At 39.7% G+C, this 21,700-nt stretch overlaps 1 protein-coding gene across 10 annotated transcripts in view; it reads left to right on the top strand.

The window, feature by feature from the left end:
• brsk2a (BR serine/threonine kinase 2a) overlaps positions 1–21,700 on the top strand; it is a 209,072-nt gene that overhangs the window by 175,656 nt on the left and 11,716 nt on the right. For 5 of the 10 annotated variants that reach the window (XM_058075839.2, XM_058075840.2, XM_078793369.1 and 2 more), the window contains exons 8-16: positions 1,335–1,481; positions 5,995–6,026; positions 7,727–7,891; positions 9,420–9,517; positions 11,085–11,235; positions 11,434–11,499; positions 18,041–18,101; positions 20,769–21,525; positions 21,638–21,686. In XM_058075839.2, coding sequence (XP_057931822.2) covers positions 1,335–1,481; positions 5,995–6,026; positions 7,727–7,891; positions 9,420–9,517; positions 11,085–11,235; positions 11,434–11,499; positions 18,041–18,101; positions 20,769–21,525; positions 21,638–21,686 — 1,526 coding nt within the window. The remainder of the gene's footprint in view (positions 1–1,334; positions 1,482–5,994; positions 6,027–7,726; positions 7,892–9,419; positions 9,518–11,084; positions 11,236–11,433; positions 11,500–18,040; positions 18,102–20,768; positions 21,526–21,637; positions 21,687–21,700) is intronic. The other 5 variants (XM_058075842.2, XM_058075843.2, XM_058075844.2 and 2 more) reach the window with 3 other exon arrangements.

Below are 21,700 nucleotides of genomic sequence, written 5' to 3'. Positions count from 1 at the left end.
TAACTTTAAGCTAAGTCGGCATCCAGACACACATTATAGGACCCATAATGGTGTCTTTTTGTCCATCGTGCAGCCCCGCAGTTTTGTTTCATCGACAGCTGTACTGTAGTTTCTGTGCACACCCCTGCTTCATGAATAATTCAAACAGTCCAACTGGAAGGAGGCTGCGTAAAATGAATACCATCGCCGACAGAGTGACTTTAGCCACAGGCCTTGTGTGTATATCTTTGTTTTTTGGATGGAAATGGAAATACATATCTATATAAAATATTAGCAAGATTGAACTTTATCTTTTCCTGTTCCCGGGTGCGTTCTTTCAGTGAATGCTGAGATATGACGTAACACGCAGCTCGAGACGTTCTTCGATTTAAAAAAATGGAGGCGAGCAATCGGCACTGGACTGCTAAGGAATTTTTTTTTTGATTCATACTAAATATCAAGACTGGACGAAGGAAAAACTGGGAATACGGAGTTATTCCAACAAGTGGAAGAAAAACTCGAGGAAGTCGGTATCACGTGATGTTGGTGTTTACGTTTTACTGGGCATGCCCCATTGACTATTCTGGTTGATTATAGCGTGTAGACACGCGATTGGAATATTCCTTTCCATGTATACCATTGTTTTCGGAAAGGTCATTCGGAAACTCCTCATGTAAACGTGGCTACTCTTACATTTGTTCACTTCCTGCTTTCCTAATATAGTTTAATATAGTTTTTATAAGTTTTTTGGTTTTAATTTTAATTTGTCACATATAGAACTTATAGACTTATAGAATTTAACTTTGTCAAGTTTTTTCCCCCATCTGGCTGCCTTACTTTCATTTTTTCAGGCTGTAATAAAGAAATTCATGTTCGTGTGGGTGACGCAGATACTCCACAGTCGTTAAGCCCCAGCTCGGATCATCGCTTACAAAAGCACGCCCTTCAACATTTCTTGTTTCATTCCGTCTTTCTCACTCTTTCACCCCCCCTTCCCCCCAATCCCTGCACCCGTTGGAGGTTGTCATTCATCACGCAGCCGCATCTGTGAGGTGTCAGCTCGCTCTGATGAATGACTCTGATAATGCTAAATGAACACGTTAAATGCCAAAGTGGGGTAATTATTAGAAATGCCCTTGTTTTCATCTTACTGCTGTTTATTATTTATTTTGCGTCATTGCTGAGGGGAGATTGCTCTAATTGCTAAATTGAAGAAGTTGAGCGAACGTGTTTGGTAAATTCAGTTTTTCTTTCTCAAAGTTTCTGATATCCTCCTCATGTTTTTGGACTCAAGCTGCCTTTAAGGGACAACTCGATTATTTTGCTCACTTTTCCCCTTCCCTGTTTCCCTTCAGGGTGCTCTGCCGTTTGATGACGACAACCTGAGGAACCTGCTGGAGAAAGTGAAGTTAGGAGTGTTCCACATGCCCCACTTCATCCCTCCAGACTGCCAGAACCTACTTCGGGGCATGATAGAAGTGGATGCCTCCAAAAGGCTAACAGTAAGTCAAGGAGAATATGCTTTTTCATGTGTATCATCACATCACATCACATATGCAGTTGGTAACAATGTATAAATATGTGATAATACCGGTACAATGTATAGCATACGTGTACTGCTGTTTAAATAGCTCACAATGTTTAAGTTTGTGCTTCACTGATAACGTTTTTATTCTGAGCATTGAGATTTTTGGGTGGATCCTTGAACGCACCATTGTTCAAGTGAAACTTTTGATTCTTTCTATCTGTTCACTGATCATGGAGTTAGGTTTAGGGTTAGAGGGATTGAGGGTTAGGGTTAGAGGGATAGGGTTAGTCAGTTAGTCAGGTCCTCAACCCTGGTTGATACATCACAATCGATAAACAGCCCGTCCAAGACTTAGTGTTAGGGTTATGGTCAGAGGGTTAGGGTTAGGGGGTTTGGGCTAAGGTTATGGTTAGAGGGTTATGGTTAGAGGGTTAGTGTTAGGGTTATAGGGTTATGTTAGAGGGTTAGGGGTTAGAGTTATAGGGTTAGGGTTATGGTCATGGTTAGAGGGTTATGGTTAGAGGGTTAGTGTTAGAGTTATAGGGTTATGGTTATAGGGTTATGGTGATAGGGTTAGGGTTATGGTCATGGTTAGAGGGTTATGGTTAGAGGGTTAGTGTTAGAGTTATAGGGTTATGGTTATAGGGTTATGGTGATAGGGTTAGGGTTATGGTCATGGTTAGAGGGTTATGGTTAGAGGGTTAGTGTTAGAGTTATAGGGTTATGGTTATAGGGTTATGGTGATAGTGTTATGGTGATAGGGTTATGGTGATTGGGTTATGGTGATAGGGTTAGGGTTACAGGGTTGTAGGGTTTGGATTATAGGGTTAGGGTTATAGGGTTATGGATAGAGGATTATGGTTAGAGGGTTAGGGTTATAGGGTTTGGTTATAGAGTTATAGGGTTTGGGTTGTAGGGTTAGGGTTATAGGGTTTGGGGTATAGGGCTTGGGTTATAGGGTTAGGGTTATTGTTAGAGGGTTAGAAATATGGTTATAGGGTTAGGGTTATGGGTTAGGGTTATGGTTATAGGGTTATAGGGTTATAGGGTTATTGGGTTATTGGGTTATAGGGTTATAGTATAGGGTTAAAGGGTTAGGGTTGGTGTTGGGGTTACGGTTAGAGGGTTAGGGTTGTAGGGTTAGGGTTAGAGGGTTAGAGGGTTAGAGGGTTAGAGGGTTAGAGGGTTAGGGTTATAGGGTTATAGGGTTAGGGTTATAGGGTTAGGGTTAGGGGTTAGGGTTAGTGCCAGGGTTATACTAGATGGTTAGGATTAGGGTTAGGTGGTTAGAGGGGTTGGGAATGGGGTTAGGGTTGGGGTTAGGGTTGGGGTTAGGGTTGGGGTTAGGGTTGGGGTTAGGGTTGGGGTTAGGGTTGGGGTTAGGGTTGGGGTTAGGGTTAGGGTTTTGAGCCATGGTCTTAAACTTTTGCTAAACTTTAAACTTTTACTATTTAGGTTTGGAGTAATTAGAGTAAGCAATAAATTACTTTATCGGATTTGTTTTGTCTCAATCCCATTTCTTCTTTATGTATTTTGAAGGGTTAGGGTTAGGGTTGAATATCCCTGTTTTAGGACAGAATACCCAGACCCAGCACAAGGCAAACATACCAACACCACAACAAAAAGCCAAGCCGACATTTGTTTCCAGAACCTTCTTGCATTGCTGCAGTGACAACTAATATTCGACTGCAGTGCTTCCATCCACATATACGTGCATTACAATGCGTTAGGAAAGACGTCTACATTTTAGCTTCATGGCAGCTGCATGCCAACATGCAGTGTAAGTGTACAGTGAACATGTGCTCATTCGCAGCAGAGGAGCGAAGATCAGTCGCCACAAGTGGAAGTCAAATCCAAACAAGAAAGGCTCCGCTTCTTTTGTATGCAACGGGGACACATGCTTCATTTCCTCTTCCCTTCGCTTGACAAGGACAGGTCACCCTCAGGTCATCCGGTTATGTCATCCACCCTCCAGCACTGTCCTCCACAAAGTGCTGCACATCGGCCGAGCTGCTGTGCGAGAATATGCTACCTGTCCCCCCTCCTGCCCTGTCGCTTTCGTGCTGGAGAGGTCCAAACAGCTCCGGGGATGTTTTGTGACCTTGTAGAACTCAAATAGCCCGACTCCATGAAGTGTTACGGCTGCTTTGTCGTGCCCGATACAGAAGCAGTGGGAATGACGACCCGGATGATTATGTTGAAGTTGATTTGTACAAGTGACAGCGTATTGATGGCAAAACTCTTCCTTGTGTTTCATATTTGAATGCCACATTTTAGTTCATTTACCAAGAATTTCTGTGTTCCATCAGGCACAAATGCACGAAGCAGGGTCCTTAAACACATCATTGGATGAGAATGGAGAGTGTCACTCTTTTTGTCCAACATTTGTCACCTTAAAATGTTCTTTTGGGTGAATGAAAAATGTCCAAAAACTCATAGAAACATTTCACTAGCCACAATGTCTGGTCCAGATGATCAGTACTTCGTCTAATAATGGAGACTATTTTATCATATGACTCCTTCTTGGCTGCACGGTGGTTGAGTGGTTAGCGTGCAGATCTCACAGCTAGGAGACCCGAGTTCAATTCCACCCTCGGGCATCTCTATGTGGAGTTTGCATGTTCTCCCCGTGCATGCATGGGTTTTCTGCAGGTACTCCGGTTTTCCTCCCACATTCCAAAAACATGCTAGGTTAATTGGCGACTCCAAATTGTCCATAGGTATGAATGTGAGTGTGAATGGTTGTTTGTCTATATGTGCCCTGTGATTGGCTGGCCACCAGTCCAGGGTGTACCCCGCCTCTCGCCTAACGACAGCTAGGGATAGGCTCCAGCACCCCCCGCGACCCTCGTGAGGATAAGTGGTAGAAAATGAATAAATGAATGATTCAGTTAAGCTGGTTTAATTATACCTCTTGAGTGTTAAGTTGGTGTGTGATGAGTTTAGTGTTCTTTGTAAGAATGCGTGCGTGGGTTTTCTCCGAGGGTTCAATTCCACCCTCAGCCATCTCTGTGTGGAGTTTGCATGTTCTCCCCGTGCATGCATGGGTTTTCTGCAGGTACTCCGGTTTTCCTCCCACATTCCAAAAACATGCTAGGTTAATTGGCGACTCCAAATTATCCATAGGTATGAATGTGAGTGTGAATGGTTGTTTGTCTATATGTGCCCTGTGATTGGCTGGCGACCGTCCAGTCCAGGGTGTACCCCGCCTCTCGCCCGAAAACAGCTGGGATAGGCTCCAGCAACCCCCACGAACCTTGTCAGGATAAGCGGTAGAAAATGAATGAATGACTCCTTCTATGAGTAGCACTTGTGTTGACATTGATAGTTAGCATGATTGATGGTATGAAATAGTTTTCTTCAATGACCAGATAAGGTTGTGTAACAGACCCACACACACCTTTATCAGCACCGTGCATCAGACGAAGCAACCAAACGAATACACACTTGTAAGGATAACAACATTCCTCCATCAAAAGTGACTGTAATTGCTGCTGTCACGTTCAATGATGGAAGGATGCGATATTCACCCTGCCTTTCCGTCTGTCTGTCTGTCTGTGTGTGTAATATTGCATCTCGGTCTGCAGCCCTTTAATAAAAGTGTGAAAGAACAGGTCACATACTGGCTGGTATCTGATTTCCACGATGTCCATCAAGAGCGTGACCTCTGTGGAAGCAGACCAAAGCCACCCACGGTCGCTAAGCTCTGCCTTTTGGAGCAATATTACACCAAAGCAAAGCGGAGGTTGCTCCTTTGGGATGGTGGACTCATTGAGCCGCTGATGGAGGTGCGATGCTCGGAGACTGCCTGTGAATGAATGACAATAATTACAGCTGCTATACGTGTAGCTCCTGTGGTTCCTCCAAAGTCCCGGTAGAGACATCGATCCTGTTTGCCAACACGGCCGGTTGAAGCACAGCAGAGTCATTTGAAGCGACCTCTTCTTTTGTCGTTTTTTTTCTCTAGTTCTGGACGTCAGCCTGGACAAAAGGCTATGTTGATAGCGTTGGCTATTGCAAGCACATTAAAATTGTGTTGAGAAAGCACGAGTGCTGCAAAGAGAATGAGAAGTGGAGATTCCCTTTAGACCTGGAGGGCTTGTATGGGTCAGCAGTGTGTATGGAGCAGATAATATTCCGTTATGCTTTAGAGTTATCATCTCTCTCTCTCTTTCTCTCTTCTACTTCTCCCTCTTTACTCTTTTATTTTTTATTTTTCCACTGGCAGTATTAATATTTGAGGGCCTCATTTTATCCTCCCACTTTTCAATCACTCTTTGTGGCCCAATCACATTTCTATTAGCTCACCGAGATTATGGAGGCCATGCAGCATTCGCCTCCATTCTGTGTGCTTCTATTATTTACTCAACAATCACCCGCTCGTTTAGTTTGAATGCTAAAGAATCAAATTCATTGTAAAAATTATTTAAAGTTAAATGTATCGCCTTATTTCTAACATGTAGTCTTTCTTTCTTTTTATGTTCCAGCTAGAACAGATCCAGAAGCACACGTGGTACATGTAAGTATATCCCACCGTGTTGTTATCCTGAGGGGGGGGGATCACGTGATAAACGACTTTGGGTTTTGTCCGTGCCACAACTCCTCTGAGGGATGTGGGGGTAAATTGGTGGTGCTTGGAAAAAAAAAAAAACAAAGATATTGAGCATGTGATTTACTGCAGGGAAGAAAGGGGACCTACCTATTGGGGGAGGGGGGGGGGGGGTCACTCTTGGACTTTTATGTCACTTTTTGTGACTCTTTGAAATAACATTTTGAGGTGTATGTAGTAATGTGTATTCATTGTGAGTTATTGTCTCTGTCATCCAATCAGATAGTGTCTGTTAAATCAACAGTTAGAGCCAGTGTCTCAAATAAAGGCTGGATACATTGAAAACAAACAAAAACATACTTTTTAAAAAATAATATTTAATATAATATTAATATTAATATAATATAATATTTTAATATAAATCAACAGTTAGAGCCAGTGTCACAAATAAAGTCTGGATACATTGAAAACAAGCAAAAACATTCTTTTTAAAATAATATTTAATATAATATTAATATTAATATTAATATAATTAATACAATATTTTAATATAATATAATATTTAATATTTTTTAATAAAAGAATCTTCTTAATTCATTTCAAACATGCATACTATGTTACATTAATGTTTCTCACATATACATTTACAATACAATACACTTACAATATCTATTTATATACTTTATATACTATATACATACACATATTCATACATATAGTACATACACACATATATATACATACATATACGTATATACACACATGCATACATACACAACACCTCATTACTACACATGTCTGAAAAGGAGCAGGAAGAAGCAAAGCTTATTAAATCCTACCCCTTCTCCACGCCAGAGCAGTTACCAATTCAATAAGTGATTTTTGTTCACACATATAATCACAGAATCTTACATAAGACAAAACAACACAACAACAAAATTTTGCATATTTGGGCCACACAGCTAGGATACCCGGGTTCGATTCCACCCTCGGCCATCTCTGTGTGGAGTTTCCATGTTCTCCCCGTGCGTGCGTGGGTTTTCTCCGGGTACTCCAGTTTTTTTTCCCACATTCCAAAAACATGCTAGGTTAATTAGCGACTCCAAATTGTCCATAGGTATGAATGTGAGTTTGAATGGTTGTTTATATGTGCCCTGTTATTGGCTGGGATAGGCTCCAGCACACCCATGACCCTGGTGTGGATAAGCGGTAGAAATTGAATGAATGAAAAAGATTTTAAATATTGATGCGATTATGCAGGGTAAGATGAATGTGGGAAGTTCGGTCTTTTTGTCAAGGTCACATTATTCTACAATTATACAGCAGTTGATCACATTATGCAATATAATGTAAGTATGTACTATATATAATCTTATTATATCCTGAACAGATTAAGAGAGTGTAATAAATGGGTTGGTAATTAACTTTAGCTAAAACATCCTCTGTTGACCTGAAACTAATTGTTATCATTTCACATGAGTATATATTCCATATTCATCCATTATTTGATATTGGAAGCAAGAAGAGGTAGAATGCAAACTCATAACTCAACTTTTGGAGATAATGACCATTGAGATAAGATGATGCAATATGTGGTAAATATGTATTTCCCTTTTCTTTCCAAAGTCAGTAGGATCGTACCATATCACCTCATTGTGTTGCCTTCCCAGAGGGGGTAAGAACGAGCCGGAGCCTGAGCAGCCTGCGCCGAGGAAGGTGACCATCCGCAGCCTCCCGTCTGCAGATGACATCGACCCAGACGTCCTGGACAGCATGCACTCTCTGGGCTGCTTCAGAGACAAGAACAAGCTGCTGAAAGACCTGCTTTCAGATGAGTGAGTGCACTGGGAAAGCTTAACAGCGGCTTGTAGGGGGGGGGGGGGAAGAAGGCAAAGAGAAATAGATGAAAAAAGTAAAAGGGGGTGATGAAATGGGAAACAATAAAAAGTGATCTACACCGACAGCTATGGGTTCTTTTTCGCTCTTATGAAATCTTGCGCAGCTGTCACTTTCCATGTCGGAATCCATGGATCACTTTGCAGTTACCACCACATGTTCCCACTGGATGCTCCCCTCCTCCCAGTTCATAATGAACCATGAGGGTCACATTATTTGTGTTCCTTTGCTAATGCTTGTTTTTATAAGATGAAGGAAAATACATTTCTGGGGATCACAATAAATGAAAATAAGAGCTGGAAACCTCATATTACAAATATACAACATGAGGTGGCCAGAAATATTTCAATATTGAACAAAGCAAAATTTGTTCTCAATCAGAAATCACTCCACACTTTTTATTGCTCTCTGGTTCTACCATATCTTACTTATTGTGTGGAAAATATGGGCTAATAACTATAAAAGCAATCTTCACTCGCTAAATGTATTGCAAAAAAGGCCAGTAAGGATAATTCATAACGGCGCCTACAGAGAACATACTAACTCCTTATTTGTAAAATCACAAATACTTCAACTTGCTGATATAGTTCATCTTGTTCATATTGACACTTACTATGGTAACCATTATGTCATTGGATGCTCATATCATCTTGTACTTTGGTATATGACTAAAGTAAACTAAAGTAAAATTAAATTAAATTAAATTAAATTAAATTAAATTAAATTAAATTAAATTAAATTAAATTAAATTAAATTAAATTAAATTAAATTAATAAACAAAACCCATTTTAAACTATATTAGGAAGGCAGGAAGTGAACAAATGTAACAGTTACTGATTGTAAAAGTACCAGATGGAGGGGTAGGATTTAATAAGCTTTGCTTCTTCCTACTCCTTTTGGACATGTGGAACTGTGAACTGATTATGGGATGCATTCAATTGTAATCTGATGCATGTTCAAATGAAATAAAACCATTACCATTCCCAGGATAAACAATAATACACGCCAATGACAGTGTTGCTTATACTAGCCTCACCGCCCACCTCCCCCAAGATAGCATTACTATCCTCCATTCTCTCTCAGGAGTGACCAGTAATAGTGCAAGACACAGGAAAATGTGCTGTCTGGATTCCTTTTCTCGTCCTTCATTGGAGCTGAAGATGCAGGTTCTCGTCTCTTTGCCTCCTGCTGCTCTGCAGTCGGCTTTTATTATGGGAGGCCAAACTCCAGCTGCTCTGCATTGCAAAGATTGGCCCACAGGCGAACTAGATATCAGCCTTTCCATACTTTGTCCAAAACTTTCGATACATCTCTATCCTGTAGTACGTAGTTGCACAACATCATAAACGCATCTTCATTTTCAGGAGCAGGAATTAGTTTTAGTCGTTTTTTTTTTTTTTAACTTGATCTGCATTGGTTTGTTTAACTGATCACCTCCTTTTTAATGTCCTCCTCCCCTCCCTGCAGTGACAACCAAGAAAAGATGATCTACTTTCTGTTACTGGACCGTAAGGAGAGGTACCCCAGCCAAGAGGACCAGAACCTTCCCCCTCGCAACGAGATCGGTGAGGCTCAGACACAAAAGACAAGTGGTGATAAATCATGTATTTCTACCGAATATGAAAGAGGAAAAATATGCTTTAACAATTCCATGCTCGGTTATGTTCTACTGCAGTTTTTGAGATAAGAATACTTGAGCTACACTTTTACATTTCCCTGCTGTACAAACTGATACACTTGTCTGAATTTACATCAGCCCCCGCAGTGCTGGAATGGCTCAAGACAAGATAGGCGACTAAAGCACAAATTGTAAACATTTGTCTCTTTCACGTACACACCATGGAACCATTTTGTCAGTTCACACACACAAACACACACACAAAAAAAATATTCATCCGTCGTTTATCCAAGTTAATTGTTTCCTGTGATAAGTTAATTTATGCCAAATTAAGGATTCCTTATTTATAAATGTAATATTTTTATATGTAACATGAATAGAGCCCTCTAGAAATGAAATAACACCCCTATAGTCAAATTTACACTCCTTTTAGCCACTATATTAGTCATAATAAATGGAAAATAAGCCATTTCAGAGATAAATAAGACCTGCTCAGTGCAAAGCAAGCTTAGTCGGAGACAGACTTGACGTAACGTTAGGAGTTCAGAGTTGGGTTTTAGCTTGACGTGGGTTATGGCCACAACAGTTCTGGATTTTTGTGCCTGATGCAAAATAATTCAAACCTGGCTTGTGTGTCTCACCGTAACGTACAGTAATATTACCGCCACCTAGTGACCATAGTAGAATACTACATATCATCCAAAAATGTTGAATGCATCTTCTGGGTGCCTTGTACTTGTATCTAAGTTCATTTAGCCATTTTTATGTTTGGAAATGCTTAATTTTGGCAAAAAAAATTAAACTTTACTTAAATATGCATTTTTTTTTACTAATAATAGGTCATATTCAACCCTGAAACACATGATTTATTTATGGGTTTTTTTCTAAGTTAATTGTTTGTTAATTTAATAAAAGTTAATTCCAAGTTAGTTGGGTTTTATCTTGACGTGGGTTATGGCCACAACAGTTCTGGATTATTGTGCCCGATGCAAAATAATCCAAACCTGGCTTGTGTGTCTCACCGTAACGTACAGTAATATTACCGCCACCTAGTGACCATAGTAGAATACTACATATCATCCAAAAATGTTGAATGCATCTTCTGGATGCCTTGTATTTGGATCTAAGTTCATTTAGACATTTTTATTTTTGGAAATGCTTAATTTAGGCAAAAAATAAATAAATAAACTTTACTTAATTATGCATTTTTTTACTAATAATAGGTCATATTCAACCCTGAAACACATGATTTTTTTTTTTTAAGCGCAAAGTGGCGAGGGATCACTGTGTAATATTTGATATAAATACACATAAGTCTAAGAGGTCGGGCAACGGCCATGAAGCTAATAAGAATTGTTAATTAGTGACATTTTGATGATTGGACTCACCTCAATGAATGTGATATTATCATCACTGATAATGTAGCCATTAGTTTAAAAAATGACTAATATAGTAAATATCAATGCAATTAGCCATAAATAGTTTTAATGTGATCCGACTCTTTGATGAAACAGATCCTCCAAAGAAGCGTGTGGACTCCCCTATGCTGAACCGACACGGCAAACGGAGACCAGAGAGGAAGTCCATGGAGGTCCTCAGCGTCACAGATGGGGGCTCGCCTGTGCCGGCGAGAAGAGCCATCGACATGACCCAGCATGGCCAACGGTACGCATATGACACCACGAGTATGTTTGCTGCTTCTGACATGACAAGTCCGAGGTCATAGGTCAAATCAACTCATTGATATTGGATCTAAGATGTTTAGGGTCGCTGAGGTGTTTTTGGTGAACACTTCCAACACTTGGAGGGGGGGGGTTGCAAACATCTGACCATCTCCTCGCTTTCTGTCCTATCTCACTGTAGTAAGTCAGTGTACAGTAAAAGCTTGGATATTCCTGTTGGCAGAAAAAAATGCAGCAAAGAAGAAAGGTATTCACTTCTTACACTCTCCACCCTTTTTTTACCCTCTGTCCTATACCTCTCTTGCAAGGACACGCTCAAGGTCACAGAAAGATGCAGAAGAGTCAACAATTTTGGTGCAAACCTTGTGAATCGACAATAAATATCCAAGTCTAATATGAATTATCAGCTCCAAAATTCATTGATAATGACTTTTTTCACATCGAGTGCATCACTTTTTTTTTTTTTTTGAGATGCGGAATCTTGCTTCTATTTCAGACGGCGCAGTCCGAGCCAAAACCCCCTGCAAGGCGCAGCGAGGCTGATTTAAAATCTATTTGCACGTCTTATTTCCGCCATCGCTACAGTATATCATAGCAGCACATATTTCTACCAGGTGGCGGTGACATTTGTGACAGCAGGCAAGATGGAATGCGCGTTAACGTGATGAGCTTAATGACACACCTCTCCTTTGCAGTGGGGGGGGGGGTAATATAATATTACTAAAAAATAGACATTTGTGAACTCTTCCCAAAATGTCGGATATATATTAATAACTCCTTACTGGAGCGGTTTGGCTGCAAGAGTGCATCATGGATTCACCTCGTGCCGCTTTAAACTTCCATCTATAAGACATTTTGGATGGTTCGGCTCCCACTTTTTTTTTTTAGCTGTCCATCTTTGAATTCCATGTTAAGATTCATCTGCTCATTTCATCCCCTCTGCTCCGCTCCATCATCCCTTCAGGGCATCCAAGTCTTTATTTAAAGGCAGTGCTGGTACGAGTTGCTCTAATACAACTCAAGTAGTTTATATGATTATATTCAATATGGCAATAAAGATCATTATAGCCAATCACAGGGCACATATAGACAAACAACCATTCACACTCACATTCATACCTATGGAGAATTTGGAGTCACTAATTAACCTGGCGTGTTTTTGGAATGTGGGAGAAAACCCACGCATGCACGGGGAGAACATGCAAACTCCACACAGAGATGGCCGAGAGTGGAATTGAACGCGGGTATCCTAGCTGTGAGGCCTGCGTGCTAACCACTTGCTTAAAGATCATTAATTACACATAATTCCTCAATAGTGTACATACACTGAGCTACATAGAGTTCATTTATTATATTATATGTTACCGATATACAAACATTGAAAATGTTTATGCCAAAATCAATGCAGCCGAAGTCGAGCCAACATGTTGAAAAGGTTTCAGCAATGGACACATTTTCTAATTCATCATAAAATAATCGTTTAAGAAACGGAAGTGTTTAAAACATGCATTTCTCCAATGGAGTTCATGACACAAAGCAAAGCTGGTTTATTTTTCCACATAACTAGACGCTACAAGTGAAAGGATAACTTCTGTTAGAGATGTCGGCATGTGTAAAATCGAGAAAGCGACGTTACACAATTGACCCAAATGACCTTGGAGATTGCGATCCACATAATTTAAAAAAAAAAAAAGGTTTTATATGTCATATATAATTTCAAGCTTTTTGGTATTATTAGCTATTGATGTCAACATTTCAGCTTATTTACTATTGTAGGTTGATATTTTATTTCTACAATATGATGCGGACCAATAAAAAATGAGCACTTTGGAAGATTTGTATTTATTTTTTAAACAGCTTTTTTTTTAAAGTTTTATATGTTATATAGAATTTCAAGCTTTTTTGGTATTATTAGCTATTGATGTCAACATTTCAGCTTATTTACTATTGTAGGTTAATATTTTATTTCTACAATATGATGCGGACCAATAAAAAATGAGCACTTTGGAAGATTTTTAAGTAAATAAAATTGGTGATTTGTATTTATTTTTTAAATATCTTTTAAAAAAAAGTTTTATATGTCATATATAATTTCAAAATTTTTGGTATTATTAGCTATTGATGTCAACATTTCAGCTTATTTACTAATGTAGGTTAATATTTTATTTCAATAATATAATGCGGCCAATAAAAAATGAGCACTTTGGAAGATTTTTAAGTAAATAAAATTGGTGATTTGTATTTATTTTTTTAATATCTTTAAAAAAAAGTTTTATATGTCATATATAATTTCAAGCTTTTTGGTATTATTAGCTATTGATGTCAACATTTCAGCTTATTTACTATTGTAGGTTAATATTTTATTTCTACAATATGATGCGGACCAATAAAAAATGAGCACTTTGGAAGATTTTTAAGTAAATAAAATTGGTGATTTGTATTTATTTATTTTTAATTAATGTATTATAATTTGGGGAATTGTCATGGCAATATTTGGTAATTAAAAGCAAACGCGTTTGTTGATGCATTGTATTTCTATTTCTATTTACTATTGTAGGTTAATATTTTATTTCTACAATATAATGCCGACCAATAAAAAATGAGCACTTTGGAAGATTTTTAAGTAAATAAAATTGGTGATTTGTATTTATTTATCTTTAATTAATTTTGGGGAATTGTGATAGCGACATTTGGCAACTAAAAACACCTTTGTCCATATATTATATTTCAGCTGTAAACAAACTTGCTGCATCTTTCTTTATTTCTGTAGTTTTATTCCCTCCATTCAAATGTCAACTATGTGCTCCCTCCAGCCTTTTTTTTTTAACTCCTGTCAGTCTCACTCACTCAGTTTCTTTTCCACCCTTCGTGCCGCTCATCCGCAGTCCCTGTCACCCCCCCACCCCCCAACCCACCCCCCATGTTAGTGTAGAATCGCTCCACTAATGTAGAAATGCGGCTAGATTTTCCCTGTCTGCCATCTATCCGTGCTGCCGATTTGGTTGCTAGTTTTATACGCCGCTGCTTCTGCGACTCCAAATCAAATGTCTGTGGCTATAAATCTCTCTCCCGCTTCTTGTGTTTTATTGCTCTCCGGCAGATAGCGGCCGTAGTGAAATGTGTTGTTAAGGAGAGAACTGTGAAGCTACATTTTAAACTTTTATCTGCCTGTTCTCTGAACCCGAGTCGGCGTTATTATGCCCCGATGACAGACTGGTAGGACTAAAGCTATCAGGTAGCGTGACATTGATGTGCTGTTGTGGCGATGTCGCACAAAAATACACACACATATTTCTTCTAAGTATGTCGAGTGGGCATTTAAAGCAAGAAATCCCACTGCTTTCATTTAAAATCCTAAGAGCATGCAAAGAGAAATGAGGGCAGGTTAATGATATGGAAATTAAATATGAAAAAGTGCTACAGTGTGAGGAGTAGCATATTAAATCTTTTTTTTTTTTTTTTTGGACTTGACAAATCCTCTCATCACTCGATTTGATTGAAACGAGTTGAGTTCCAGCGAGTAGTCATGATAAGTCCTAAGGTTGATGCTACTTATTGACTCTAATGTGTTTTAGATACTGAAATGCAGCACATGTACGACAGATCTGTTGAGAAGAAGCTGCAGGGATCTTATTACATCTTCAAACTGGAGGAGCTGAACTGTGGATATTAATTTAGTGCATCATCAGGGAGTTTCTCCAGACTCGGGAAAGGAAATTGCTTTAAAGAGCGTGTTGATTGATACGGCAATCTGCTTCACAGAGAGGAAATCAACCGCTGAAGCGGAGTCAAAGAAAAAGCTCACAGGGCTTCGGCTTCCATTATATTTTCTTTCGGGTTTTGTTTTCGCTCCATACCCTCGTCTCAGACCCTTTTGGAGTAACTCCATCTCGGCACCCAGATGGGGATCGGGATGAGCATTCTAAATGTGGGCACTCGTTTAGCACCAAAATGAGGTACCAATACTGTTTTGGAGCCAATTAGCTTTTGGGTCTGGTTACTACTGTTAATGTTAGCATTAACACCATTATAAAACCGGGTATCTGTGACACAAAAATACATGCCACTACATCAAACTTGTTCCAAAGTACACTTAAAGGACATAGAAATGGAATACCTGAATACTTACTAATAATATTTATGGGGGGCCAGACTATATATTTTATATACATAGGAGCACTTTGTAAACAGCAGACCAAATCAAATAACAAAAATGATAAAACAGCGACTTAAACCATCATAAGGTTGGCTCAAGTCATGATGCCGGGTTGTATGTTAAGTTTAAATTAAATACTTTGCAAAGAACGAGCGGGCCGTATTCAAACACTTGGTGGGCCGGATGTGGCCCCCGGGGCCGTAGTTTGCCCACCCCTGCACCAGGCTAAAAATAACCAATTAGCTAATTAGCATCCAATACTTCTCTACGAGAGAGGAGAAATATGATCTCAGGGAAGAAGTACATTTCAAACACTTGAAACACTAAAAAGTAAACTTAAATTAAATTAAATTAAATTAAATTAAATTAAATTAAATTAAATTAAATTAAATTAAATTAAATTAAATTAAATTAAATTAAATTAAATTAAATTAAATTAAATCTTAAACTATGTTAGGAAAGCAGGAAGTGAACAAATGAAACAGTTACTGATTGTAAAAGTACCAGATAGAGGGGTAGGATTTAATAAGCTTTGCTTCTTCCTACTCCTTTTGGACATGTGGAACTGTGAACTGATTATGGGATGCAATTGTAATCTGATGCATGTTCAAATGAAATAAAACCATTACCATTACCATTATGTAAGAGGCATATTATAGTATTCAGTAAATAGGCATGGGTGCATCCATTGTTGCATTTATGGGGTCTTGGAGCCCTTGGAGCAGTCACTCCAATGATGCTGTAGTCCAGCATCTTCCTGAAACAAGAGGATGTCTCTGATAGAGCATCCCAGCGTGCAGCATCGCCATCTGTATTATTCGCTCTATGGACCTCCTGGTTCAACACGAACAGATGCAGGCTATGTTGAACAATATGGTCATAATGGACCGAGGGGGTTGACACGAGGGGCGCACAAGCTATTTGGCCGCGTCTCAGTGGACCGTGTGCCTTCAATGTAAACCGAGTGTCTGCTCGGGTACGAGTCCACGTGCTCTCAGCATCGCCTACGCTCAAGTGTAATCAGTGAGAATATTGTAAAAATAACTTGAGTGGGAGTTGTGTCTTTTCACTGTAGCAGTTACCGTCTTATTTTTATGTCTCAGGGGGGAGATTTTTCTTCATGCAGTTATGATTTAGAACAGGGGTCTCAAACTCAATTTACCTGGGGGCCACTGGAGCTAGGGTCTGGGCAAGGCTGGGCCGCATCAGGTTTTCCAAAAAAAAAAAAAAACGCATTTATTAAAAACAGAAAAATGTACAAACTTTTTCATTGTTTTGGTTCGGATTTTCTACAATAAAAATATCTTAATTTTTATTTTTCTGCACAAAATAAGATGAAAAATAAATAAAGAATAAAGAAAATCAATCAATCAGTAATAAATAAATATAATAACAATAAAACGGCAAATAATAAACCACATATAGTTGGTGGGTAAACAAATTTATTTTTTTCAGATTAAAATGAACAAAGCATTATTAGAGCCCTGTAGACATGACAAAACACGACTATAGTCACATTTATACTCTTTTTATTTACAACATATTGCGCAACTGCAGGGTCTTGAGACACATGCTAACTCGCAAACTAGAGTGCTAGCGACCTAAACGGTAGCCTTCAAGTTATTTCCTTTAAACTTAAATAACCAAAAACTTACCACTTCCACACATATAGGGAGGATAACTATTAACAGTTATTTAACCTTTAACATGAACATTAATCAAACGTAATAATTTTTTCTGGGTACATGATACCATACAGCATCCATTCCAACTAACATTAAACTTTCATATCAAGGCGGGGGCCTCAAATTAGTGTCCTGCGGGCCACATTTGGCCCGCGGGCCGCGTGTTTGAGACCCCTGATTTAGAAGGTTCGATTTACTTACAACGTAAGTAGTTTTAGGTCCATTTAAGGAAGTCACTTTTTGTGAGATCCCGATGGGAAAACTCTCATTTGACGGTTCTCTTCATTTTGAAATCCCGGGGCTCGGGCCACATGTTGGCACAAGGAGGGGTGCCTTAATGGAATGAATGTTAAAAATGAGCAGTGTTGAGACAGCGAGCAGCTGGTGTTGACAGGCACTGTTTGTGTGTCTGTGTGTATATGATGGAGACAGATTGTCCTCTGATTGTTCATTTCGGAGCTTGGCTCGGCTCACAATATTATTGACAGCATCTGCATGGAAACGGAAAATGAATGACACACCACCAAATGCCCTACTTCATTTCCCCCCCTCAAGATATCTGCTACTGATCTCGTGCAAAGAGTTGACATGTTTTATTTATTAGCGAAGTGCAGACTGAGAAAAAAAAAAAAGCTAATTTGAATGCTAATGTGTGGAAAGGCGCTGATAGATTTCCAGGTGAGCGTGTAGTCAAATCAACAGTGATTGCTGGGAGTCACTGTTAAATACCGCGTGTGTGTGTGTGTGTGCGCTTTACGTGCTTTAGTGTTTCCACCTTCCAAGTATCCGCCTGGTATCCGCCATATGCTCTAGTGCTTCCCGGTGCAAAACATCTGACCTCCAAGCTTCTGACCCCGTGCCTGCATTTAACCATGTAACAGCGTCACATGATCAGCCCGCCAAACCCGACTGCTTCTTACCTTGTGTGTCTTTTTCCTGTGCTCCAGGTCACGGTCCATTAGCGGAGCCTCCTCGGGCCTCACCACCAGCCCGCTCAGCAGCCCCCGGGTAGGTCGCCACCTTCCGTGCACTTAGAGATGCAGACATGCTATATGACATTACACCTTTTGGCCTGCTTCTCTATGGAAAGACCATAAACTACTACTGCTGATGTCATCTTCTTGCTGTTGTAGCGTGTCAGCAAGAGATGATAAAGACGGCCATTAGGGCTCCGATGCAGTACCTCGTGACCTTTAGCACAACATTCAAGCAATATTACTGCAAATGGGACTTTTGGTTTGCACTCTAATTAGATATAATACATGAGCTGCATTAGAAATCTGTGCTTTCAAATGAATGATGCAACAGTTCTATACCTTTATTCATATTAGAGTTGCATGATAATTATATATTACATTATATTACAGATGAATCCCATTGCATTAAAAATAGCCCATATAAAGGATCATTAAAAATAATCGTGTTGTGTGGGGGTGGGCAAATCAAGCGCCCCTTTTTCACTTGTAAACAAACAGTCACTGTGCTAGTTGTACCAAATACTCCGCGATGAGGAGAAAAAAAAACATGAAATGCTCTCTGAGATCATCACACATCATGTCGGCTCCTCGGGACATGTGCCCGAATACAGTATACCTTGCTGGGCTATGCCAGGTAACTCCTAAGGCTCTATACTCTGGTTCTCCTCTGGCTGTATGCTGAGGAATGTTTTTTTTCTCTTTTTCTTTTTTTTCCAATAAAGGCCTTTAAAGGGTTAAAAGCAGCAAAAATATATATAAATATAATATATTTTTTCCACGTTCTTAATTATAAAAAATATTTGCATTACTGTCATTTATAATTTTCACGGCAATGCCATGAAATAATATAATAATCATATTCAGCACAATATTGGGCATTTCTATTTACTTTATGCGAAAAAATAAATTATTTAAAATAATTGTGTTGTGTGAGGGTGGGCAAATCAAACGCCCCTTTTTTCACTTGTAAACAAACAGTCACTGTGACATTTTGCATGCTATTTGTACCAAATGCTCCGCGATGAGGAGAAAAAAACACGAAATGCTCTCTGAGATCATCACACATCATGTCGGCTCCTCGGGGCATGTGCCCGAATACAGTATACCTTGCTGGGCTATGCCAAATAACTCCTAAGGCTCTATACTCTGGTTCTCCTCTGGCTGTATGCTGAGGAATGTTTTTTTTCTCTTTTTCTTTTTTTTCCAATAAAGGCCTTTAAAGGGTTAAAAGCAGCAAAAATATACATAAATCTAATATATTTTTTCCACTTTCTTAATTATAAAAAATCTTTGCATTACTGTCATTTATCATTTTCACGGCAATGCCATGAAATAATATAATAATCATATTCAGCACAATATTGGGCATTTCTATTTACTTTATGCGAAAAAAGAAATTATTTAAAATAATCGTGTTGTGTGAGGGTGGGCAAATCAAGCGCCCCTTTTTTCACTTGTAAACAAACAACACACTTGAAATGCCACATGTCTACCACGCCTGGAGAATGTAGTGCTGTTATGTTTGAAAAGTGCAAAAGGTTTGCCAGAGATCATCACACATCACATCGGCTACTCGGGGGCATGTGCCCGAATACAGTATACCTTGCTGGGCTATGCAGATGGCTCCTAAGGCTCTGGTTCTCCTCTGGCTGTATGCTGAGGAATTTTCAGTGGACTTCATTTTTTGTTATTTTATTTTATTTTCTCTTTTTCTTTTTTTCCAATAAAGCCCTTTAAAGGGTTAAAATCAACAAAAATATATATAAATATAATATATTTTTTCCACTTTCTTAATTATAAAAATCTTTGCATTACTATAATTATCATTTATCATTTTCACGGCAATGCCACAGAATAATATAATAATCATATTCAGCACAATATTGGGTATTTCTATTTACTTTATGCAAGAAAATAATTTACATTCAATTAATTAATTTTGCCTAATGTGTATGACACTTTATTACAAAACCTTTTTTTTTTCAATGGACTTTAAATCTACATACAATACATATACAAGCTGTACATTGACTACTCCTGTAGTATCGTCCTTTGAGAAAGTTGTGCAAGTTACCGTAGGAGCAAAATGTTCCTCAAAGCCTAAAGCGTCGTCTCACTTAATTACCCAAATCTCTGTTTTCTGCGGCTTGATCTCTGTGGAAATCCAGCTCAAGGAATACGTTACAAAATCCTACTTTTTGAGCTAGCGTTTGGGAATGCATGCAATAAACGTATCCAGTTGACTAACCCGAGAAGCCGCTGGATTAAGGCGGAATTTTAAAACAAGATCCTCAACACAAAGAGGTTTTTTTTTCCAAATATATGCATTGAAAAAACGAATGCATTCGGTCCATGTAATTGGTTTACTCAATGTGGCTTCAATTCCAAGATGGACAATCAATACCAGACCAGTAACCCCTACTGGGGGCTTTGGTGATGGCCCCAGTTCCAACATTCCTGTCTTCCTGTTTGTATTTAATTTTATTTGACACAATTGCATGCTCATCTTTTTGTTATTCCCTGATTTTTTTCTTGTCACATTTTCTAACTGCATGTTTTTTTCCTCTTTTTTTTGTGTATTTTTACCCTCTTTTGTTTTGCTTCCTTTGCTTCTGGCTGCTCGGTGGTTCTGTACGTTCTTCCTGTGTTCGTGTGGCTATGTGGCTTCCTTCGTATTTGTATTTTATTTTATTAACAGCCTGGTAGAAAGTTTGGTGTTCCACCTCAATACACCGACTTGCCACAGTCTCCCAACACCACCCCCTGTCCTTCCCCTGAGCCAATTCCGAATCGTGCAGGCCCTCGTATCTCGACACCCAATTCACTGGCCCCGAGCCCCGAGGTCCTTCCAAGTTCACTCAACAAAACGCAGACGCTGCCGGCCAAGCCCAAAGTTGCCCCAAAGCCTCTCCAAGCCACAAGATCCAACCCGCTCCCTGAAGCGTCTTCAGACACGGCATCCTCGCCCAAGCCCTCAGCTCCATGCCAGATAACACCGCACCAACCATCTACCTCCATGCCCCCCACACCGACCTCCCCGCTCTCTCCAAACTCTCCCATCCCTGTTACGTCCACCTTAAACAGCCCCCAAGTGAGGCGCTCCCATTTTGCTGCCAACCCCCAACTCTCTGTGCCCTTCAGCCCAGTGGTGCCTCCCTCCCCCATTCGTCTGCACCACTTTCACCCCGTGACGTCCATGCCTTCCTCATACGCTGACCACCCGCCTAAATCTATCCCCCTCATACAGGTTACCCCCCACCCCTCCCCTAGAGGCAGTCCCCTACCCACCCCGAAGGGCACCCCGGTGCACACACCCAAGGACAGCCCGGCCGGAACTCCCACCCCGACGCCGCCTCCCAGTCCCTCCATTGGAGGCATGCCATGGAGGACGCGCCTCAACTCCATCAAGAACAGTTTCCTGGGTTCCCCGCGCTTCCACCGCAGGAAACTCCAAGGTGTGTGAAGTAATGATACTTTTTTTTTTTAAATTGTGCTACACCTCAAAAAGGTGTTATCATCTTTTTGGGCTTTTGTCTCACTCTAACTCTCTAACTCTTGATTCCACAGTTCCCACGCAAGAGGAGATGTCTAGCCTCACTCCAGAGTCTTCCCCAGAGTAAGTCGGTGTAG

Source organism: Doryrhamphus excisus, linkage group LG1 (assembly GCF_037039965.1).
Source record: "Doryrhamphus excisus strain RoL-2023G ecotype Guam linkage group LG1, RoL_Dexc_Guam_v1.1, whole genome shotgun sequence".
Taxonomy (NCBI): Eukaryota; Metazoa; Chordata; class Actinopteri; order Syngnathiformes; family Syngnathidae; genus Doryrhamphus; species Doryrhamphus excisus.
The sequence above is the reverse complement of the archived record's forward strand: the minus strand, read 5'-3'. Positions and strand labels throughout refer to the sequence as shown.